This window comes from Gracilinanus agilis, chromosome 1 (assembly GCF_016433145.1).
Source record: "Gracilinanus agilis isolate LMUSP501 chromosome 1, AgileGrace, whole genome shotgun sequence".
Taxonomy (NCBI): domain Eukaryota; kingdom Metazoa; phylum Chordata; class Mammalia; order Didelphimorphia; family Didelphidae; genus Gracilinanus; species Gracilinanus agilis.
Genome location: NC_058130.1, coordinates 183,824,481 through 183,849,970, shown reverse-complemented (window position 1 = coordinate 183,849,970; position 25,490 = coordinate 183,824,481). Strand labels below are relative to the sequence as shown.

Here is a 25,490-nt window from a genome sequence, read left to right as displayed (position 1 = left end):
GTTTTTTATATGACTATAGATAGCTTCGATTTCTTCTTTTGAAAATCGCCTATTTATATCATTTGACCATTTGTCAAATGGGGAATGACTAATTCTTATAAATTTTCCCCACTAGTTTTCAATTTTGTATATACAGTTAGATAGCAAATTCTAATAAGTTCTTCAACTAAGAGTCAACAAGCAAATTTACCTTTTGGCCTAAATAACTTGACTATTCATCTGAGATCTTGGAATTTAGGAGAACATGATATCTTATCAGATGAATTTTTAAGCTTTGCCTTTCCATGGTTGGTATCAGCTAACAAATGTACTCTGTGTCTTTATGGAATGTGAAAGTCTGTCTTTGTGGGATGTTGAAATAAGGATTTCTCAGTAATCTATATAGTATTTTTTTGGCCTTCCATAATGGCTATAGGCTCTTAAAATGAGAGCAGATTGGCCTCAGGATAAATTTATATAAGAAACTAGAAAATAGAATATTTGTATAGATGATGATCATGTCATTGGGATTGGAGTTTTTGACCCTTTGTTACTTTTTAGGGCTATTTTTAACCTTCTAGGGCAGTAATTGTCAATTTTAGTATTTTAATTTACCCAGCATTGCTTTATCTCAAGGGATGCAACAAACTTTTAAAAACATTTTATTTTTGTCTACTTTTATTTTAAAACATTTAAATTAAAAAAATTTAAAAATGGCAATAATCTACTGTTTTTTCTCTCTTACACCTACCTCCAGATAAAAAAGAAAAACAGAACCCCTCTTATAAACATGTTCAGTTAAGCAAAACAAGTTTCTGCATTATCTAGGTACAAAAAAAGATATTTCATTCTGTACTGAGTCCTTCATATATAAAGAAGTGGGTATTATGTTTCATCATGAGTTCTCTGGAATCAGTTGGTCATTATGCTGATTAGAGTTCCTAAGTCTTTCAGAGTTGTTTATCTTTATAATATTGTTATTACTGTATAATTTTTTTCTCCTAGTTCTGCTCACTTTGCTCTGATTCAGTTTATACAAGTCTTCCCAGGTTTCTTTTAAGCTATTTTCTCACCATTTTTTTTCTTTTTCCACAACATTTATTAAATACCTTTTAGGTGCCAGGCATGCAAAGACAAAAATGAAATGGTACCTGCCTTCATGGAGCTTACAATCTCTTGAGGGGAAACAACACATACATCTTTATATTTTCTTATAGAGAAAGAGTATTACATTACATTTATATATTATAACTCCTTCAGCCTTTCTGAGATCCTAAACATCCCCTTAGTTTCCAGTCTTTGCTACTGAAAAAATAGTTATAAATAGTTTTTATAATCCAGATATAGAGTTTGTTTATTTTAGGACTAATCCCTTCTCTAATCTCCCCTCCCTCTAATTCTTCTCTCTTCCTTTCCCTTTTCATCCTCTGTTTCCTAGTTTCCCAAGATATTTTTCTGTGCTCAGCTCTGTGTGTGTATATTCTTTCCTTCTTTGACCAGCTCAGGTGAGAGTGAAATTCAAGTATTAGCCATTACCCCTCTTCTTCCTTGTTTCTATATACTTCTATTAAAATACCCCAATTATAAGATGATTTTCCCTAATTTTCTTTTCCCCTTTCCTCTACCCTCATATATTCCTTTTCCTCTCTCTTTCCATTCTTTTAAGTTCATTAAAATATAATAGAACTGCTCCTGGGCCTTCTTTCTACTTAGATTCCCTCTATGATTCCTGTTGATGATAGGGTTCTGAGGTGACACGTATATCATCTCCTTATATTAGAAGGTAAGCAATTTATCCTTGTTTAGGGGAAGCTAGGTGGTACATTGGATTGAGTGGCAAGCCTGGAATAAAAAAAACCTGAGTTCAAATCTGGACTCAGACACTAGGATGGTGACCCAATGCAACTCATTTAACTTCTGCCTCAGTTTTCTCATCTGCAAAATGGCACCTACCTCCCAGGGTTGTTGTGAGGGTCAAATGAAATATTAATTGTAAAGTGTTTAGCACAGAGCCTGGCACATAGTAAGCAATATAAATTGTTAATTATTATTATTATTACTATTTAGACCCTTATGATTGTTTATGGGTTGACCTTTTTGTGTTTCTCTTCACTCCTATGTTGGAACTTCAAAATTTCTATGCATTTCTGGTCTTTTCATCAGAAACATTTGAAGTTCCTAAAGATCCAGTTTTCCCTTGTATAATTATCCTGAGTTATGCTTGGTAACTTATTCTTGGTCAGAAGCCCATATCCTTTTTCTTCTTGAATAATACTTTGTAAAGGTGATTGCTAAATCATGTATGATCTTTAATTTGGTTTCTTGGGATTTGAATTCCTTATGGCTATTTGTAATATTTTTTTCTTTGACTTGAGAGCTTTGGATTTTGACTATAATGTTCCTGGGAATTGGTGGGGGAATTTCTATTTTTACTTTGCAGTCTGATTCTAAGAGATCTTGACAGTTTTAAGATTTACTAAAATATGATATCTGGATTTTTTTGGGGGGCGGGTCATGGCTTTCAGATAGTACAATGATTACCCTCCCCCCCCCCCCCCGCCTATTTTCCTGGTCATTTCTTTTTTCTATGAGATAACTTAGATTTTCTTCTTATTTTTTAGTCTTTGAACTTTGTTTTCGTATTTCCTGTTGTCTTAGGGAGTCATTACCTTTTATTTGGTACATTCTAATTTTCAAGGAGTTTATTGTTTGGATGAGATTTGTACCTTTTGTGCAAAGCTGTTAATTCTCTTTCCAATTATTTTTTTTTATGTTTCTCAATTCTTGTCCAATTTTTCCTCCAGAACTTTTTATTTAGTTTATAAAAACATTTATATCTTTGTCTTTCTTTCTCTGTCTCTTTGTCTCTTTCTCTATCTCATCCAGGAATTAAAGTTGAATTTGTGCCCAAGTTGAGTTTTTTTTCTTAGAGGCTTTGTTTATAGATGTTTGGAGTCATTCTCTTCTTATGAATTTATATCTTGAGTATCCCTGTTACCAAAATAGCTTTTTATAGAAGGTATGATTCCCCCCTCCCCCCATTCTTCCAGTTGCCAAAGTAGTTTTTTAATAAAAGGTATGATTCTTTTATTTTCTCCTCATTCTTCCTGACTTCAGACATTATATATGGACTAGGCTTTAGTGTACTTCTGAAGGGAAAATCTGGACTTGCTTTGCTCTTGCTTTCTTGAGTTATTGAGTGTTTGGTTATTCCAGGATCTCCAGGATAGTTCACCTGGAGACCTGTAAGCTTTGCTCCCAAAGTCATCTGATCTAGGGCAGAGTCTGTTTGCTCCCTTGCCTGGTCTGAGCTCTGCAAGTTTCTTACCTGGGTTTAGACCTGAGCAAGAGGACTGTGTGCTTGGAGTTTCAGTAGACTGCTGTGGGATTCAGCCACAATGAGCCAACTGGAAAGCTCTTCAGACTTTCCTTTGGGATTCCTGGCCTGATTATTCTTTTTCAGGGCTATTCAGAGAGGACTAGACATTGGAATTGAGACTCTTGCAATGCTCCTACAGGGTTGAGCCCTACAACTGCTACTTATTTCTTTTTTTTTTTTTTTTTTTAGATTTTTTTTAAACCCTTGTACTTCTGTGTTTTGTCTCATAGGTGGAAGAGTGGTAAGGGTGGGCAATGGGGGTCAAGTGACTTGCCCAGGGTCACGCAGCTGGAAAGTGGCTGAGGCCGGGTTTGAACCTAGGACCTCCTGTCTCTAGGCCTGACTCTCACTCCACTGAGCTACCCAGCTGCCCCCCTGCTACTTATTTCTGAACTTGCTCCCTGTTCAGTACACAGCCTAACCATATTCCTTTAATCTAGATCTCTAAGTCAGAACTGGGAAATAAATGACAGAGCTTCAGGCTGGCATCTGTTTCTTCAGCCTACACAGACTTAGGCCACAACATGCTGAATATGGCACCTCTTCTTTCCTTGGAGCAGAGCTTCTCTCTACACTAGAATGCCCAGTGTCTTACTTTCTTTACTAGATGCCATCCTCAGTGTCCACATACTTCTTTGTCCATCTTCATATGCTGACCTGGCTTAGAAAAATGACTCCCTGTGACTTAAAAAAAATTTCTACTATTCAGCCATCTTATCCCTGCTGCTTATTTACTTGTATTTTAAGATTAAATATACTGTTTATAGGCTGCCTCTGCTTTTATGCCCAGTCTCTCCAAATAAAGATAGTAACTACAGGGAGTTTTAACTTCCAGTAGCTCCCAGTTGTCTGTAGGATAAAACTCAATCTCCTTAACCTGATGTTCAAGGTCATCAGTTGTCTACTACCAACTTACCTTTCAAACTCACTCTTCCACTTATTTTCTTCTTGTTCTGCTCACTGTTACCTTGATTACACCATCTAACTTCCAAAACCAAGTTTTTGTTTGTATCTATTTCTTCTCGCTGTTTACATTTTAATCATCAGTTGAAACCCAGATAAAACTAGAATTCTATGAAGTCTTCTGCTTCAGCTTATCATCTTACCAGATATATTGTCTGTTCTGTTCATTGGTCACTTAGCAAATAATTATTGATACTGTGATTCTTTCTTGGGAGACATTTTGTCATAGTGGACAGAGGGCCAATTATGAAGCTAAGAAAGGCTTACGTGCGCCAATAGAGGAAGTATCATCTTTTGGGATTTCCCTTTACCAATGAAATCACAGGTCCATCCCTTACCCTTGTTCTTTCTTTTATGTAAGCGACCCAACCTGATGATGTGTATTGATCTTACAAAAAGAAAGCAGGATTACAAGGAGTAGCTGGTTGCTTTGAATAATGTTTATTTTATTATAGGCTATGGTCTTTGTCAGCTATATGATCTGAGACCTCATTGATGCTGTCTGTAGTAGGGTTTGATGACCTTAGTGTTATAACAAATTATTGTGAAACAGATTTGGTCAGTATAGTGTTATGTGTACTTTGCTGGCATATCTGTAATTCAAGTAGATTATGAGCTTCTTGTAGACAGGTACCACATCTTTTGCTTTTTGTATCTTATACTGTTTATTATTTTTAGGAAGGGTCCTTCTATTCCTATACTTTTCAATGTTTTCAATAGGAATGGATGCTGTATTTTGTCAAAGGCTTTTTCAGCATCTATTGAGATAATCATGTGATTTTTGTTTGTTAGACTGTGGATATGGTCAATTATGTGGATGGTTTTCCTAATGTTGAACCATCCTTGCATTCCTGGTATAAATCCCACCTGATCATGGTGGATGATCTTCTTAATTACTTGCTGGAGTCTCTTTGCTAATATTCTATTTAAGATTTTTGCATCTATGTTCATTAGGGAGATTGGTCTATAGTTTTCTTTCTCTGTTTTTGGTCTACCTGGCTTTGGGATCAGTACCATATTTGTGTCATAAAAGGAATTTGGTAGGACTCCTTCTTTGTTTATCATATCAAATAATTTGTATAGTATTGGGATTAGTTGCTCTTTGAATGTCTGATAGAATTCACTTGTGAATCCATCAGGCCCTGGTGATTTTTTCTTAGGGAGTTCTTTGATGGCTTGTTCAATTTCTTTTTCTGATATGGGATTATTTAGGTATTCTATTTCTTCTGCTGTTAATCTAGGCAATTTATATTTTTGTAAATATTCATCCATATCTCCTAAATTGTTATATTTGTTGCCATATAATTGGGCGGAATAGTCCTTAATGATTGCCTTAATTTCCCCTTCATTAGAGGTGAGGTCTCCCTTTTCATCTTTAATACTGTCAATTTGGTTTTATTCTTTCCTTTTTCTTATTAAATTGACCAGTACTTTGTCAATTTTATCTGTTTTTTCAAAATACCAGCTTCTAGTCTTATTTATTAATTCAATAGTTCTTTTACTTTTGATTTTATTAATTTCTTTTGACTTTGTTTTATTTGTTCTTGTTGTCTTGAGAGATCATTGGCTTCTAATTGCTCAATTCTAGCCTTTAGGGACTGGTTTTCAGTTATAATCTTTTGGTTTTCCTTTTCAATCTGGTCATTTCTGGTCTTCAGTTGACTTGCCTCACTTTCCAATTGTGAAATTCTGCCTTTTAAGCTGTTATTTTCTTGCCAGATCTCTTCCATCTTCCTCAACATCTCATTTTTGAACTCTTCAATAGCTTGTGACCAGTTTTCATTGTTTTGGGAAGGTTTGGATACTTGTTTGTCCTCCTCTGTTGTCTCAATTTTCTATGTGTAAAAGTTGTCGAGTGTTCCAGAGTTTTTCTTGATAATCTTTTTCTTCTGGGGTTCTCGGCTTGCCATTGTTAGCCCTGCCCCTTTTCAGCTTTGTCTTCACACTCGGGGTCTGCCTGCGCTTTCTAAGATCCCGAGGGCTCCAGTCTCCTTGTCCTCGGGGTCAAGCTTCCTGGTAGTCCCCGGTCTGCCCCTCTGCCCAAGGCTCCTTCAGCAGTCTCAGGGGCTGCTTCCACAGCCATGCTCCTGTCTGCACCGGGTCCCCTCTCAAGTTCCAAGCCTGGGCTCGAGATCTTTGTCCGCTCCTAGGGCAATGCCTTCACCCGCGCATATGCTTGGGAAAGTCCCTGCCTTTGATATCTTTGTCTGTGCCTAGGGCAATGCCTTCACCTGTGCAGATGCTGGGAAAGTCCCTGCTTTCGAGATCTTTGTCTGCTCCTAGGGCAATGTCTTCACCCGTGCAGATGCTCGGGAAAGTCCGTGCGTGACCCCCAGCCACTTGGGGTCCCACGTCTTACAGCTCTCAGGTACAAGCCTTGGGGCTGCTAGTGATTTACTGGTTGCCCCAATCCTGTTTTCACTCTTATGCATTGGCCTTGGTGCTGTGCGTGGTGTGGGGGGGGATGGATGGGCTTCTTCCTCTCGCGTTTTAGTGAGAGCTGTTTCACCCTTTTATAGCATGGAAATGCCCCGATTCCAAGTACCTTCAATGCTGCGCCCTGTTGTGGGGTTCCTTCTTCCGTCTGGATTCGTTTTTATGTCCCCTTGAGGAGTCCTGCATGCTTCGGTTAGGAGAGATCGAGCAGCTGCTCCTTACTCTGCCGCCATCTTAACTGGAAGTCCCTGCTTTTTGTATCTTAAACAGGATCTACTACATTGCTTTGCCTTGCATGTAGTAGTTGCTCGACAAAAATTTATATGATTTGAGAAATCATTGCTTAAGGCCTTGGTCTATTTGAGATTTGGGTGAAGACATAATTTTTTTGAGTTCCTTTGGCCCTTTCTAGTTGGGTTTAGTGTACAGGGTGCATAGGTTATCCTAAAAGTTTAAGAAGGGACTTTTGGGGAAATGTGGCTTGGGAGCTTCTCTTTTCACGATTTGTTTGACTTGCGAGAGTTGTTTACCAAGATATATGATCTGATCTGACTAACTTCTTCATGCAATTATAGTTGTTAGCACCTGTAACCACTTCTAAATATGGGAATTGCTTGGACTTGAGACAACAGAAAACCCCAGACTCTTACTTTCATCTTCCATTCCCACTCCCACCATGCCGGTTTAGGCCCTTACTACCTTTTGCCTGGGCTTTTGAACTGGTATTTTTCTGGTCTCTTTCCTTTATCCCTCAGTTCTGTCCTTTATTAGTTTATTCTTATATTAGGTTAGTTATTAGATTAATCTTTTTTAGGTTAATCCTTTTGCTATTAAATTAATCTTTTTGCAAAATGATCATAACATTTGCTTGCTTAGAACCTTCAGTGACCTGCTAAATAAAGACCAAATTCCTTTACCTGATTTTCAAGGCACTCTCATCTTTGACACCAACCTCCTTTTTTGATCTTGTTTCATCTTGTTTGCTGTCACATACTCAGCTTTAGCTAAATTGGATGACTTCGCTCTCTGAACATAGCTGCCTCCCTTTTCTGCCTCTGCCTCTGCATCTTGGCCTTTGCCATTCATCTCTGTTTGAAAGACCTTTCTTGTCACTGTACCAGCCTTCTGCCCTTCTTTACATGTGTAAATCATCATTCTTTATCATATCACTTCCTCTATTAAGCCTTCCCTTATCCCCCTAGTTGGATAGGTTCTCCAGAGCCACATAGCACTTTGTACTTCTCTATTATGTTTTACCCTTCTCTTTTTTCTTCTATTAGTTTATGAATTCCTTGATGGTGGGAACTGCATCTATTTACTTTTTGTACCACCCTTCAAGTACATACAATATGTTTCAAACAAATTGTTAAATAAAAAAAAATTAAAGATAATTCTGGTTGTCAAATGGATCTTTTCTCCTCTCATCACCTTCTTCTCTGCCTTCAAAGGAGCAAAAATAAAATACTTGATTGTGGAATCACTTAATATTTTAAGAAATCAGATTGTTAGTTATATTTGCAGAATTAAGGATCATAAGCCTAGGGTTGAAAGGGATATAAGAGGCCATCTATTCCAACCTCCTCTTTTTACATATGAAGAAAGTAAGGCACAAAGAAATTGTGACTTCTTTAAGGTCACACAGATAGAAGATAGTAGAGGTGGGAAATGAACCAATTCCCTTTTATTTCTGAAACAGTGCTTTTCCCCTTGGGTATTTTCTGGTTTCCTGGGACACAAACCTGGCCAATTTTCATTTCAATAAGCTCACCTGAAATTGTCAAAAAAAATTTGAGTTCCTTTTAGGGACATCAAAATGTTTTTGCATAGTGATATTGAGATAGTTTTGGTAGACATCTCTACAACCAAGTATCTCATAGTCTCTAGTTACCTGAATATAGAAAAGAAGTTAGATAGGGTTTAGTTCTGGGATTATAGGTGGTTCAAGGATACAGTAATTATAATTATAATAGTAAAACTATCATTCGCATAACACTTTTTAAGTAACATACAAATATGATCTCATTTTATCATCATAACAAGCCTGGGAAGTAAATGCTCTTATTATACCCTTCTAGCAAGAGGAGGAAACTGAGGCAGACAGAATCAATTGTCTTGAGGCCTAGACCCAAAGCTCAATTCACACTGATAGAGGGAAAAAGGAAATGTTATTATTCTCTTTGGCGTAGAGCTGTTGGGTTGATTGTACGTAGGAGAGTGGGGGAACTCTTCTCCATCAGGACGAAGTAGGTTTATTTTCTATGGCTGGAGCCAAGAGTGTAAATGGGTGTGGAACAGGAAATGAGAGTAATTTTGTTAGATTGTGCCATGTGGTACAATTAGTCTATGATAACCCTGAATTGATGAACAACAAAGAAGAATTGGAAGCATTTGTGGAAGAGTATGATTTTTTTGTGTTTTTCTATGTTGGTAACCATAATAATTAGGGCCAGTTCATTTTGTTAATAGGATCACAAGATTATAAATCTAGAGCCAGAGGAGAGCTTGTGTAGGCAATATAGTCCAAACTTCTCATTTTAAAGATGAAGAAACTGAGACCCAGAAAGTTTTAAGTGATTTGCCAAAGCCAACATACTTTGTGAAACAGGATTTGCATTCAGGTTTTCTGGTCTCCAAGTCCAGGACCCTATCTACTTTGCCACACCACTTTACAATTATTGTGGATAATATTGTACCTTGCTTGTGACTTTTTTAGTTGAAGATTTAGCCAACTCTGACATTGACTTATAAAACAGAATCTCTGGCAAAAACATTAGATACCATAGCAAAACAAGAAACAAGAATTTAGAAGTTCTGTTGTTTGTCAATGGATGTATCATGATAAGAAGTTACATGCAAGTCTTTAACTTGGTACATTGTAAATTCAAACCATGAAAATATAATCTCGTTATTGTAAATGTGTGAGGTGAATTAGACCTGAAACTTGTGACTTGTGAATTGGATATGATTAACACTCTCACATGCACCGATTTGTTTCTAAATTGACTTTTTCTTCTCCTGCTGCTTGCACAAATTTCATTTCCTATGTCTTATGAATTGTTGTTACTGTGTTTTAATAAGTATGATGAGTATGGCTAGACTACATGGTGCTTCCATATATTAAGTAAAATTAGCATAAATCAAAAGTAATTTCTGATATGTGCCCCAGAGAAGTAAATGGCCAAGTGTTTTCCTTTAACATACTGGTACCCAATAGCTACCTAGATGTCATAAATTCCTGCCCCACATCTGAATCAGTTGCATCTGGACATTGTTGCCAGTGTGTTTATTATTCTCTTCACATGATGGTTTGATTAATCATTTATTCTGTTACAGAGTTACTTGTCTGTGTGCCCAGTTTGAATCTGTGTTACAGCATGGCTTGAAGAGGAGTCGTGGATTAGCATTAACAGCGGCAGCAATCAAACAGGCAGCAGGATTCTCTAGCAAGACAGAGACAGGTACTGACTGCACCATGGAGCAGGGGTTTGACATTTATAATTGATTATTATTATTATTATTATTATTATTATTATTATTGTCTAGGTATTTGGTACATGGAAGAGGCAGGAGAATAAGTTGAATTGTAAGACTGTATTTTGTTTTTTAAATTTGGTAAACAGTTCAGGTCTGGATGGACTTTTTTCATTTACTTTTCTTATCATCTGCCTCCTCTTTCTCCTTCTCCCTCCTCCCTCCCCCCCCCTTACCTTCCAGTTTACTACGTATTGATTCTAAGGCAAGAGTGGTAATGCCTAGGCACTGGAGTTAAGTGAGCTGCCCAGGGTTACACAGCTAAGAAGTGTCTGAGGCTACATTCAAACCCAGGACCTCCCGACTTTAGGCCTGGCTCTCTAGCCACTGAAGCTCCTTAGCTGTTTCTTACCTTTATTCTTGATGCAGAATTTTCAAAGCCACATTAAGTTTTGAATACAATCCAGGATCCTGTAGCAAGATATTTTGCTGTAAAATGAATTTATTTTACAAATGTGGCATGGCAGTTGGCAGGAAATTAATACTTTGCTTAATATTATGCATGTGAAGATCATGACATTTCATAATTCTTTCTTTAAAAACTAGGTCTTGGTTTGCAGTAGTTTTTATGTAATGTATTTTAAATTTGTGTTGCAAAAGGAGGCCATCCACAGCCTAGTTTCGGTAACTTATTTTTACTGTTATTCACTTTGACGCTGTCATTTACAATTGCATCAATTGTAGGGAAGAAGTTGGTTGGTAGTTTAAAAGTAGTTTGTATTTCAGGCCATGTCTGTACTGCCCAATATAGTTCAAGATTTTGGATTCTTTCTAAGCATCATGGTAATGTCTGTGTTGCTGCTAATTAAAATGTGCTGTCTTATGATTGCCATCATTTCACAGGGGAAAATGAGAGCCCATTGTGGCCAATTTCTATTGAGAGTGCATGCCCAAGCTGTTAAATAGTTAGCATCATGGAATATACCAGGGCTGGAAGGGACCTAGGAGTTTATCCAGTTAATACCCTTCCTTTAGAGATTAGGTTGTCAAGACCCAGAGAATGGGAATGTCTAGCCCAAGGTCACAAAGCTAGTTAATGACAGAACTTAAATTAGTGCCCAGGACTCCTGACTCCCAAGTCTAGTTCTTTCTTTCTTTTATTTGAAAACTTTTTACTTAATTAATTTAGAATATTTTTCCATGGTTACATGATTCATGATTTTTCCCATCCCTCTTCCCTCCCCACTCCTGGAGCTGACAAGCAATTCCACTGGGTTTTACATGTGTCAATGATCAAGACCTATTTCCATATTATTAATATTTGCATTAGGGTGATCACTTAAGAGTCTCCATCCTAGTTCTTTCCATTACATATTTCGATTCTTTTAGATTTTGCCTTTCCTCAATGAAGTTATATTTTTCTTTCCTTACTTCAGTTAGTCTTCAACTAAATGTAAAGGTTGCCTTTCCATTTTGATAGAATCCAGACTTCTTGAGATATAAATTATGGCATCTTTACTTTCTATCACTAAAAGTCTACCTCTCATAGAACCTGGCACATAGTAAGTGCTTAATAAATGCTTGATGACTCATTAATTTCAATGGTTTCTCAATTTTAGAAATCAGTGTTTGCTTCAGTGACTCTTTAGAGCATACCCAAGATGTCAGTAGAATGTAAGTTCCTTGAAGGCAGGAACTTTTGTTTTGTTTTGTGCAACTTGCACACGGTAAATTTTTTTGAAAAGTTTGTTGAATTGAATTGAATTTGATAAAGTCCAAATTTTTTAGTCATATTCAGGGCCATCTATAATCTCGTACCTCTTCATTTTAGCAAACTTCTTTCATACTATGTTTTTATTACTTTCTTTGTAGGGAGACTGTGCCTTATAATAATTATTTAGTAAAACAGTAAAAAGTGGGCAAGAGAAAGAAAACATGACCAACTTGGTTGGCTACCTAGGAGAATGCCTGGAGCATCCTGGCCAGCCAGATTATCCAGCTGCCTGCTCCATTGGTGGGCCTTGTCTTGGAAAAAAGCCCCTATGTCCTGTCCCCTTTGTTAATTTATGCATGATAGCCCTTTCTAGGGCCTGTCTCTTAGGAGGCTCAGACCTCGATCAGGGAAAGAGGCTATCTCTTGGCAATCCAGAATGGCTACATGGTGCTTTTGCACTCTTCCCACATGGATCTGTCTAGCTAATTTAATTACTTCACCCTCCCCTCCCCCCCAATCTTTGTTTACAGATAAATTAGGAGCAGCTCCTCACCCTCCAGTTTCTTTTTTTCTTTTTCTTTTTTTAACATCTAGATGAAAGAAGGAAGAATTCAACATAGCCTCAGGGAGAGGCAGTTTGAGCTTTAGCTCTAAAATCAAACTTTTTGAGCTTTATAATCAAAAGGCTGTTTTGGGGACTTAAAAGGGGTACAAATTAATATTAACTTTCCACGCTTTGTATTGTAGCCAAAGTGGACTACTTATCACCTCCCCTTATATCTCCTGGGCTTAGCTCATGCAATTCTCTATCTTTATGCCTTCCCTGGCTTTTTTTTCCCTTAGTTTAAAATCCTATTTACCCTTCAAGTCCCAGCACAATTGCCAATTTCTCCATGAAGTTTTGTTATACTCTTATCTTGGTTAGAAATGATCTTTCCCTCCTTGTAACTGACATAGCATTTTGTGTTTTTTTTTACATACTTATATTTTTTTATTTTTTATTGTTATTTGTATCAGTGCCATTTTCATGAGAATAAGGATGATGTCTTATTTATTCTTTTGGCTACCTAAGTCCTAGCATAGTGCTTTTCACATTGTAGTTGGCACAATGGATTGGATACCAGGCCTGGAGTTAGGAAGACTCATCTTCCTGAGTTTGAATCTGGCCTCAGACACTTATTAGCTGTGTGAACGTGGGCCAGTCACTTAACCTTGCTTGCCTTAGTTCCTTATTTGTAAAATGAGCTGGAGAAGGAAATGGCAAGCTACTTTAGTATCTCTGCTGAGATACCCCAAATGGAGTCATGAAGAGTTGGACACTACTGAAAAACAACTGAACAATAAAATTTTACTTTGAATTGAATGAAAGTTTAGAGAGATTTCCATTTTCCTATTTCCCATTTTCTTTCATTTTCTTTATTTTTCCTTCCTTTTACCTAGGAAGAGTTCTCAGTTATAATCCCTAAGGTGAGCTTTTTCCTTAGCAAAAGAAATTCTTTCCTTAGGAAACAGCAGATATTATATATGTGTTTCCTCCCTCTATTTTTGTGATATTTTCATGAAGTTGTGAATAGGTTCATCCACTGTGAATAGGTGGTGGCGATGTAGGTACTAGTTGATTTTGGGGATTAGTATAGTTTTTCTAGGACCTAGTTTTTACAAGAGACTCTTGGACATTTTATGTTCTTGGTTCACTCTAATATGAAGTCTACTTATGGTATTGTGGTTGAATGTGGGCTGTAGAACCCAGAAAGAGTCAGAATTAAAAATCCAGACCCATGTATAATATTATAGTGAAATAGGCTTGTCTGTAGGAATTCCTAACTTACAGACCTTTGGCTTCCAGACCCCCTTACCAGAAGGCATTCCCTCCAGAGCTTCCCCCTTATCTGAAGAAATTCCTTTCTGACCTTCCCCCTTACCTGAAGGAATTCCTTCCAGATGCCCCCTCCCCCACCTCCCCTGCTTATCTGAAGGGACCACCCACCTCCCAGACCTCTCCCCTGCTGGACCACCTACCTTGGAGACATCCCCCTATCCCGCCCCCTGCTGCCTACCACTCTATAAATACCTAGCTCAGGCAAAGCTTGTGGTCACACATCAGACTTAAAATGTGAAACCCTTGGTTTAAACTAAGACAATAAAGTCCCTTTGCATCTTGCATTGGTGGTTCAGACTCAATTACTGGGATAATTCTCTGGGCACATCAGAGCAGATGAAACTCAATAACTGAGAATAATTTTGTCTTTGTGTCCCAGTGTATAACACATAGTAAATGCTTAAATTCTTATTGATTGAGCTTATATTTCCTCTTTCCTTTCATGATTACTGCCCACACCAGGTTTCTTATTATAAGAGAGAGCATCTAATTTGTGTTTATCTTGTTTTGGAAGAATAGACTAATACCTCCCCTCCCCTACCCCCCAACCTTTTATTCTCAAGGGTTGAAGAAGAAACTTGAAATCATTTGTACTAGAATTTCTGAGGCAAAGTTTCTGGTAAAGTAAAGATGAATGCAAGGGGTTTATGTAGGGCAGGACAAGAATCTGGTCACAGTTTGAGCTTGGAAAATTCTTTGATTCCATTCATATGCAATCATTTATTTTTGTACAAGCCTGTGGAAAGTTACCTACTTCTATCAGAGGAAGTCCGAGTACAGTTAATGAAAGCTGTCATTTTGGCCTTTGCTTTATTTTTCCTATTTCTCCATCAAAGTCTAGCTGGATTGTATGCATGAATTAAAAATCGATTAATTAATTATCAAAGCTATTATCTTTTTTATTCAAATGAACATGTGTTGGTAGCTTTGTGGCAAATTAGAAACAAGAAGAAAACATTTTTTGATACTTTGCCAACATGCTTTTAAAATTCTTGCCATCAATTAATATTAATTAAACATTCAGAGTATGCCAAATAGTATTCATCTGAATAGGGCATAACACCTGATTCCTTCTATTGTTCATTCAGTAAAACCTCCCTAATTTGAACTCATGGAGCTGTTGAAGTAGGTAGAGGCACACCTGTGATTAAAAACAGCCTGAAGTACTTCCTAACTATGCGACCCTGGGCAAGTCACTTGACCCCCATTGCTTAGCCCTTACCACTCTTCTGCCTTGGAACCAATACACAGTATTGATTCCAAGACTGAAGGTAAGGGTTTTTAAAAAAAAAACCCACAAAAAAACAGCCTGAAGCCTTAATGTCAAGAGATAGTAGCAGGGACTGTCATAGAAGCAATTAAGAGTTGGCCTTTTGAAGTGTTTTTTGACAGAGTCAAAGAAAACCTGAATGGATAGCTTGGGTTATTGAAAGAGATTTTGAAGAGAAACTTAAGCATATTAAATAATGGGAAGATTGGAAAGAAGGAAGATGATTTTAGCTCTCACCAGAAGGATACTTGAACCTAACCTCTCAAGGCAATCTTTAGGCTTCTGATTTGTTTTTTTTGAGGCCAAACTCAGAGAGGCACATAAGCATCAATTTAATGCCTCTTCTGATCAAAATTCAGCCTTTCTTATGACCAAGAACAGTTTCAATTAGTGAAAAGTTTTAATTACAGAATATTTAAAAGAAAATTTTTATTACCCTCAAACACAAGGCTTGAATACAATAGTTATAGACAGTTATTGCACATTGAAGATATTGGAGCACTTGATATAAGAAATTGATGACTTTAGGTGACCATGTCAAGTGTTTGTAAATGGTACTTCTGAAGTACTTGAAGTTAAAAGTTTTTTTCCTTCTTATTTTGAATATTCTCAATAACTATAAGGTTTTCCATTATCTTTTTTTTTTTTTTAAACCTTTACTTTTTGACTTAGAGTTAATACTGTGTATTGGTTCAAAGGCAGAAGAGTGGTAAGGACTTGGCAAGGGTCACACAGCTAGGAGATGTCAGAGGCCAGATTTGAATCCAGGAGCTGCCATCCTTCCCCCCCAACCCCTGACCCCAGCCCCTAGCCTGGCTCTCAATCCACTGAGCCACCTAGTTGCCCCCTAGGTTTCTATTATCTTTGAAGAAAAGAATTGCATAAACCAAAGCAAACCTCAATCTAATCTCTATCCAAAGGATCACAAATTCCAAGCTGTAGCATTTGATTTAATGAGACTTTGCTGCGTATGCATTTTTCAATGGAGAACAAGTACATTCATTTGTGGTGGTCTTGAAGTCTTTCTTGAAGGAACTTTCAGAAAAGTTCCTCAGTAGAAATCACTGATTGTTCAAATGCTTAATGCTCCTGTAGAAAGTGTTAAATCTAGGACTCAAGCTTATCTAAATTATGTGAATTTATGGGACTCTATCTAGTCTTTTCATTTACCCCATCTCATAGACCTACTTTGATTTTTTGCAGTAAGGTGCCTTTTGAATAGGGACTGTATATAGAATATACTGTATATTATAAACATATAGAGGGGAAAAATGGACAAAAGTGTAGCTTTGGAGATAGCTAAATAATCGTAAATGGATTTAGGGTCCTGTGTAGTAAACAGTGAATATTAAGCCTCTATGGATGTGCTCCAATAGGGAAATGGACTGATGATATAGAGAGGAAAAAATAGCCCTTCTTCTGAAGGAGCTTATAATCTAAAATTACTCTTTAATTAATTGACTAATACTTATTGAGGGTCTGTTTTGTCTGATGCCTAACCCTGTTTTAGGTAGGCACAATGGAGACAGAAGTGGAAAAAATGGTCCTTTCTTACAGTCAATGAATGTAAAAATTAAATAGGAAGGTGAGACTGACACACATGAATCAAATAGGATGTGATAACGAAGTAGCATTAAAAGATATTAGTGATTAGGCCTCTCTAGAGAGTTCTAACTGAATTTGCTAGATTAGAAGTGATATCAGTGAATTAATATTTTGCTTAAAAAAAAGGATGTTCTGTTATTTTTATTATTCATAATAATAAGTCTGGAAGATAGAAAACCTTAGTAGGTTGTGTAATCCTGAAAAATACTTGAGGAATCCATCTAGTCTAAACCGTTTGTTTTATTGATTAATTTAATATTACATTGACTAAATTGCTCTTGAGAATCTACAGAATCCATGTCACTAGCTCCTGTGGGGTTGGAATAAAGACACAGAAAGGACATTTTCTTTTATAAATTCATGTACTTAGAACAATTGAATTCAAATTTTGGCTTCTTCATTTTCTGCCTGGGTGCTTTGTTAAATGAGTAATCCAACTTTATTTGCTAGCTTCATTTCCTTTACAAGGGAATGTGCTTATTTTTCACCAACTCGGAAAACAAGTTTATTCTTAAAACAAAGATAAAACTAAAACAGACACCTATAACATTTTAATTAGAATCACCCACATTTCCTTTTTCTTTCATTTTTAAAATGTCACCTCATTACATTTATCTTATATTTTAGTTTCTTATCTTGCCTTCCTATCTTATATTTCTGCAGATTACTTTTTTTTTTTTGTTCCTATGTTTGAGACTTTGTACATGTCAGTATGTATTTCTGAGAAAGCGAGACTATGAACTAAGCCCAGAATTGATCCAGAGGAGGAGATCACACTAGAGGGTCTTTGACAAATTGCACAGCTCTTTTAATGACCCCACACTTCTCGCTGAACCAAAGGACCATCTTTCAAAAAAAAAAATCAGTTTTCTCCTGTTGATGTACAATTTCAAGTCATGGAGTTCTTATTGCTCCGAGAGAGTAGAGTTGCAGTTCACGCAAAGAAAAAGTATTTTTTGAAGGATGAATTGAGCCACCCAGTTGCCCCCCTAGGAGTAGGTTCTTAAAGGGCTATGAATTCCAGACTATAATCAAAATGGCCCTTGATTGAGAATAAGAGTATTAGGAGAAGAGCATGTCCCTTAGATCCTCTGTTCTGAAAGTGACTGTGGCCACATGGAAAACATCAGGACAGGAGTCAAGAGATAACTTATGTCTTAGTTCTTTCTCTTGGCTGTATGCTCTTGGGCAAATTAGTTATCTTCTCTGAGCCTCCAGTTTTGACATTTGTTAATTGGTGATTATATATATATATATATCTATCTTGTGAGGATTAGATAAAATAATGAATATAAAAGCACTTTAAAACTTCTTTCTAAAGTATCTATGGTTTTTATTCTCTCTAGAACTCTTATAGTCCAAATACATGTTAGCAATATTTTATCAAATGGTAAAATTATAGAAACTTACCTACTTATTCCATTAATGCAATTCAACACATTTATTAATCTTATACTGTGTGCAAGCTGCTATGCTAAGTAGTGGGGGATATGAAGAAAAAAGACACAACAGTCTGTATAGATTATACTATGGAATTACAACATGTATATTTGTAGATAAGGGTATACAAGATAATTTAAGGAGAGAGAGATTACTAATAATTTGGGAGAGCAGGGGAAGAGGAAGATGCACGGAAGGCTTTGTAAAAAGTGGCCCCTGAGTTGAGCTTTGAAGGAAACCAAGAATTCTAAAAGCTGAAAATGAAAAAGGATTATGTTTTTGGCATAGAAGATAGTATGGGCAAAGGTGGAATGTTGACTTTAGGGTACAGCTAATAGGCCAGTTTGATTGGAATGTAGAGATCCTGAAGGGGTGTAATATGCAGTAAATCTTGAAAGGTAGATAATTTGGAGCCCTGTTATTGAAAGCAAACTTTTGTAAATTGTTTACATTCGCATTGTAATTAAATTTTTTTTAAGCCCCTACCTTCCGTCTTAGAAGCAATACTGTTTCTAAGGCAAAAGAGTGGTAAGGACTAGGCAATGGTTTGGTGACTTGCCAGGGTCACACACCTAGGAAGTGTCTGAGGCCAAATTTGAACCTAGGACCTCCTGTCTCTGGGCCTGGTTCTCAGTCTACTAGCTGCCTCCTGAAATTTTTTCCCCAATTTACCAAGCATTTATTTTTTCTCTTTCCTACCTTTCAGTCTTCCTACCTTTCTTTGCAACCATATTTCTTCATTTCTATCAGAACAATAATATTTCATTTCATTTATATACTATAATTTGTTCAGCCATTTCCAATTGATGGGCATTCCCTTAGTTTCTAATTCTTTGCCACTACAAAACGATCTACCATAAATATTTTTGTACATAGAGGACTTTTTTTCACATTCACTTTTAGACTTTAGATCAGTAAACTATAAATTTGATGTTCATTGAGTGATTTAATAATTTTATCTTTATTTTGATATTTTTTTTATATTTAGTCTCCAGTATGTTTAAATCTTCTCTTTTCCTCAGGTCTTAAGTTAAAGAGATGTCAGATGTGGTTTATATAGCATACTTCATTTGATGGGGTTGTCAGACACAAGAATAGATATAAACATTGACATATTCAGATTAATTAGCAAAAGAGTAGCAGAAAAAAATGTCAAAATATTTGCTGTTTGATTTTCAGGGGAAAATGATTCTGTGAAAAAGAAAAATGTTAATTTCTGGACAATCTATTTACATTAGGAGAATATTCTGCTGATCTTTTTTGATCAAAAAAGGAAGTCTGCTTTTTTTTTTTTAAATTTCCTGTTCCTTTAACAATTTCAGTTCTCTTTTAAAATTTCTTTTATACTCATGAAAATGCAAAAAAAAATCCTTCTTGGGGAATAATCCTGAAAGCATGGCTGTTGAGGCTGTAAAGAAAATCTTTAAATGTGTAAAAAATGAATGTAGATACAGATTCCAACACAAGTGTATGATTGCTTAGGGCTTGATAATTCATCTGGGAACTCTAGGCTATTTACTTTACTGTAAAAGTTTTGGACATTTTAGAGTTGTTGTCATTGTTAGCAGATGGTGAAATGGGGGCAATAAAGGGAAATGAAACTCAAGCAAGGCAATTTTTACTAGTTCTTAGCAACTCTAAAAAGAGTTCATGGTAGGAAAGATTTCAGCTTTTTGCTAAAACGAGGCACAGTGGGAATCATTTATAAGGTTGCTAAAGGAAGATTGAACCATATTTTGTTGAACTATTACTAATGCAGTTATAGAAAGTATAGTGTGGTTTTATAGTGTAATAGAGAAAACAACGGAGATTAGTTCAAATCAGCATTTAATTACATATATCATGCAAGAGAGCAGGTTCTAGTCCAGGGTCTGCTCCTACTAGCTATACAAGCTGATACCTATTTTAGGTTTCAGATTCCTGACCTGTAAAATAAGGAGTTCAGACTATATCATTTCAGTGATTGCCCCCTTTAAAATTCAGTGAAGGAGCCTATATCTATTACATATAATAAAGGCCCTATACTACAGTGGATTCTAATATATTTAATAAAAGTATAGATTTTAGTTATGCATGCTACCAGGGCCCCTACCTTCAGTATTTTAGAGTTCTGTATATAGACCTATCAACATTTCAAATTATTGTGGATTCATTTGTTTAATCAGTATTTAATGTAAAACAGAATGGTGTAGTGGAAAGAACCCTTGCTTTGAAGGTAGGAGCTTTGGGTTCTAGCCCTGGTTATACTGCCTACTATTTGCAAATAATTTTTTAAATGCTTTGACCATGTTGCCTCACCTCATCCTCCTAACTAGTAATAAACTTTTCCACCTTGGTCTTCCTAAGTCATTTATTTTGCTCTAACCTAATGTCCTATTCATTTTGTGGTTCTCTATACCATGTCAAATGGTATAATATACTAATATATTCATCCAGCATTTATTAAATATCTAATCCTTTCAAGGCACTGTGCTAGATGTTGGTGGTGCTACCAAGTTGAGGTAGGTAAGACAAGATCCTGGTTTTGTGAAGGTTATGAAAACTAATAGGGAAGAGGAAATCAGATAGGCAGTTTATAAGATCACATGACATATAGTTGGAAGAGATTTTAGGGATCTGGCCCATTCCCCTTATTTTACAGATGAGGAAACTGAAGTCAAAAGAAGTAAAATGACTTAGGTCATACAGGGAAGAAATAGCAACACTAGGATTCAGGCTTGGGTTATCAGTCACCAGATGCCATTCTCTTTCACTTACACCTTGCTTCTGTTGCCATTCTAGAGAAACAGCATGTCAGATTGGTCGGAGTACCCTTAAGCACAGTGATGGTGAACCTTTTAGAGACGGAGTGCTAGGCCCTGCCCCCCCTCCCCATGCTGGGAATAGCCCACCCCCACCCCACTCAGGAGAGGGAAAAAGCCTTCCTGTTGGGCTGCTGGGCAGAGTGGTGGGTGATGTGAAAAAATGTCATCAGGCATGGTGGAGAGGAGGAGGGGAAGCAGCTCTGCCTTTCTAGTAATGAACTGGGGGGGATTTGGGGAGGATGGCCGGCTGTCCACAGAGAGCACTCTGGATGCCATCTTTGGTACCCATGCCATAGGTTCGCCATCATTGCTCTAGCCCTAGATCCTGGGACCTCAGGCCTGGGCCCTCTTCACTCTCGGCACTGCTTCACTCGGTGATCTCATCAGCTTCCATGGATTTAATTGCCATCACCCTGCCGATGATTCTCAGTTCTAATTATCCTGCCCCAACCTCTCTGCTGACTTTCCAATTCTTGCATCTCCAGCTACCTTTCAGACATCCCTACCTGGATGGCTAAGGAGACATCTTTATTTTATTTTATTTTATTTTATTTTATTTTATTTTATTTTATTTTATTTTTTTAAACCGTTACCTTCTGCCTTAGAATTTATACTAAGTATCAGATCTGAGGCAAAAGAGAATTGAGGGCTAGACAGTTAGGGTTAAATGACTTGCCCAAGGTCATATAGCTAAGAAGTGTCTAAGACAGGATTTTAACCCAGGACTTCTGTCTCCAGGCCTGGCTCTCTATTCATTGAGCCCCCTCCCTGCCCTAGTCAATAAACATCCTAACGTTAACATGAAACTGAACTCATTATCTCTTCCCCAACCCTCCACCCCCTTCCCATTTTCCCCATTTCTGGAGAGGGCAACATCATCCTCCCAGCTGCTCAGGCTCACAATCTGGATTCCTCAGTCTCTCTCACACATGCGCGGCCCCCCTTCCCCCCCCCCCAATCTAAGGTGTTCCCAAGGCCTGTCAATTTCACCTTCACAACATCTTTTGTATATGCCCCCATCTCTCCTTGGATATTGCTCCTGTCCTGATGTTGGCCCTTATCATCTCACACCTGGACTACTTACTGCAATACCCTGTTAGTCCAGCTGCCTGCTTCTAATGTCTCACCTCTCTAATCCATCTTCCATTCAGTCACTAAAGTGATTTTCCTAAAAGCAAGTCTAATTATGTCACTGGCCACTCTCCCAATAAACTCCAGTTACTCCCTGTTGCCTCCAGGGGCAAATACAAAATACCATTTGGCATTCAAAGTCCTTCATATCATAGCCCTTTACCTCTCCTCCCTTGCACATACTCTTTGACTTCCTGGCTATTTCCCCAACAAGACACATCATCTCTTGACAATGAGTATTTTCTCTGGTTGTTCCCCATGGCTCAAACACTCTCCCTCATCATCTCTGCTTATCACCTTCCCTGGCTTTCTTTAAGTTAAGTTCCAACTAAAATCCTACCTTCCACAAGAAGCCTTCCCCAACCTCTTGATTCTAGTGCCTTTCCTTTGTTAATTACATCCCAGTTATCCCTTACATAGCTTGCTTGTGTGTGTGTGTGTGTGTGTGTGTGTGTGTGTGTGTGTGTGTGTGTGTGTTTGTGTGTATAATTTGTTTGCATGTCATCTCCCTCATTAAATAGTAAGCTCTTTGAGCTCAGAGACTGACTTTTGCCCCTTTTTGTATCCTCAGGGCTTAGCACAGTAACTGGCCTATAGTAAGTAGGTGCTTAATTAATATTTATTGATTGGTTGACTTTGGCAGTGAGACCTTGGTTTAAATTCTGCCTTTGATATTTATTGGTTGTACGAACAAGGGCAAATCACTTCTCCTTTCTGGGCCTCAATTTCTTTACCTATAAAATATGGATGATAATACCTCTTAAACTGTGAGCTCCTTGAGAAAAGGAGAGTTGCCTTTCTTTGTATGTCTCAGGACTTAGTGCCTGGCATGTAGTAGAAACTTAAAAATGTTTATTAATTTACCTATGGTACATATTCCACAGGTTATCGGGAAGCTTAAGTGAGACAGTATTATGTAAAATGTTTTGCAAGCTTTGAAACACCAAATGCATTTTAGTTATAAATATAATATTTTTTAGATTGTAAATTTAATTACTACAAGGAACGTATGTTTAATTTTTGCAGCTTCTCTATCACCTAGTCATCGAGCTTTATTCATAGTTTGCCCTTAATATGAAATAAGAAACATAATAAATCAAAAATACTTTACTAGGGAGAGGACTCCCTTGGTCCTCCTGCTGGAAAAATTGGAAAATAATTTTGTAGAAGTTAGGTTTTAAACCAATATCTTAAATTGTATTCTACCATAAGCTCCAAATGATCACATTATAAAAAATTAGAGAAGAATGGAAGATTGAATCTTTAATACTTAGGTGTGGGAGTGAATTAATAGTGGATATTTTTGTTTATTAAGTTAAATTTTTTTTTTTTGCAGGAACAGAATCAGTACAGCTAGAATAATTAGGAAAAATTAAACTCTACAGATTGGGGAAGATTCTTTTATCAAGCAGCATTTTTAAAAGTTTAACTTACAAAATTATAGGGAATTGACACAAAAATATATTTTTACTAGCCATTCTCTAGATATGAAGGAAAGCAATGAAGACAAGGATGCTTAATTTGCATTTAGGAATTTATATTTCTTTTAATTCTTTTTTCTGATTGGGGAACTAAGTTATTAATAAGAAGAAAGGAATTCCATTCTCTATTTTCTTCTCTTTTCTTTTTTTTTTTTTTTAAAACCTTACCTTCAGTCTTAGAATCAACACTGTGTATTGGCTCCAAGGCAGAAGAGTGGTAAGAGTAGGCAGTGGGGGTCAAGTGACTTGCCCAGGGTCACACAGATGTGAAGTGTCTGAGGCCAGATTTGAACCTAGGACCTCCTGTCTCTAGTCTATTTTCTTAATAAAGAATTATATTGTGGGGAAAGAAAGTGTCAGTAATTGTAAAGGATATATGTTAATTTGAATGGAAGCCAGCTCTTTGGAGGGTTACCAAAAAATAAATGGATTGACAGAAACAATTGAATAATTTGTAGTAAAGAAATATTTTTTTAATGATGGAGAATATATAAAAGGATTAAGGAGCTTCCCATACTTGTTAATTTGGGAAAATATTTCTGTCTTGATCTTAGGTTTCATTAAGTTTTGTTAATTTGGTTAGGATATTCAACTATGCTGTTTCTTCATATTTTCCTTAATATGAAACTTTATATTGAGGCATATATACATATGTATGTGGTATACATATATTTTATGTTTATTACATATGTTTTTTTCCTTTGAATGATAATGATTTATGTGAGGAGGTGAATCTGAAAGCAACAACAGTTTCATATTCCCTTATGTAACAGGGTATATTCAATATCCACTATAGTAAATAAGTAGTCACCCAAATTTTACAAAATAGAATCAAATGAAATGGTACATTATAACTATGAAATGAATCGTAAAAGTGATTTGTTTTGGCTGAATCCATACTGTGTTCAAGATATGCTATGGAGAATACAGAAATTAAATGTGTAAGACTTCATTTCTGCTGTCTAAACCTGGCATGGGTTTTGGAATTATTTTCTTTTTGTAGAATGCCATTTTATTTTTATTATTTATTTAGAATATTTTTTCATGGTTCCATGATTCGTGGTTTTTCCCATCCCTCTTCCCTCTCCACTCCTGGACCTGACAAGCAATTCCACTGGATTATACATGTATCATTGTTCAAAACCTAATTTCCATATTATTCACATTTGCAGTAGAATGATCATTTGAAGTCCAAATCTCCAATCATATCACCATTGAATCGTATGATCGATTATATGTTTTTCTTCTGCATTTCTACTCCCACAGTTCTTTTGCTAGATGTGGATAGCATTCTTTCTCATAAGTTCCTCAGAATTGTCCTGGATCATTGCATTGCTGCTAGTAGAAAAGTCTTATTACATTTGATTGTGCCATAATGTATCAGTATCTGTGTGCAATGTTCTCCTAATTCTCCTTTCTCTCTACATCAATTCCTGGAGGTCTTTCTAGTTCACATAGAAATCCCCCAGTTCATTTAGTATGCCATATATTTTAAGATAATATCCATGACCTCTCAGAGGAAAGTCTGCTTTGCTAATCTTTCTGTATACTTAAGCCCATTGCATATGGATTAGAATTTTATCATGGGGCCTATGACCTGCTGACAATGTCTTGTAGTATTATCAATTTGTTGTCAGTGTATGTCTTCAGAGGTAGGAAGACCTGATTTACTCCCATTTATAGGAACGGGCAAGTAGAGGTGTTTTCTTTCCTGTGTAGCTTTGGGAGAAGGGCATGGTGGAGTTGCTGCACTAATAGACTCCTATCTGATACAGATGTAGAGCCAGATTCGCAGTTTTTCAGGTACTATATATGTTAATTAAGCTCGGGGAGTATTGACAGCTTTGGAAAGATCTCCACTATTGACCAATCTCTCTCTCTCTTTCTCTCTCTCTCTCTCTCTCTCTCTCTCTCTCTCTCTCTCTCTCTCTCTCTCTC

The 25,490-nt window shown here is 36.8% G+C and overlaps 1 protein-coding gene across 2 annotated transcripts in view; it reads left to right on the top strand.

The window, feature by feature from the left end:
• The window catches only part of SNX29 (sorting nexin 29), a 714,032-nt gene that overhangs the window by 33,916 nt on the left and 654,626 nt on the right, over positions 1-25,490 (top strand). For both annotated transcript variants that reach the window (XM_044659168.1, XM_044659176.1), the window contains exon 4: positions 10,091-10,215. In XM_044659168.1, the coding sequence (XP_044515103.1) occupies positions 10,091-10,215 (125 nt within the window). The remainder of the gene's footprint in view (positions 1-10,090; positions 10,216-25,490) is intronic.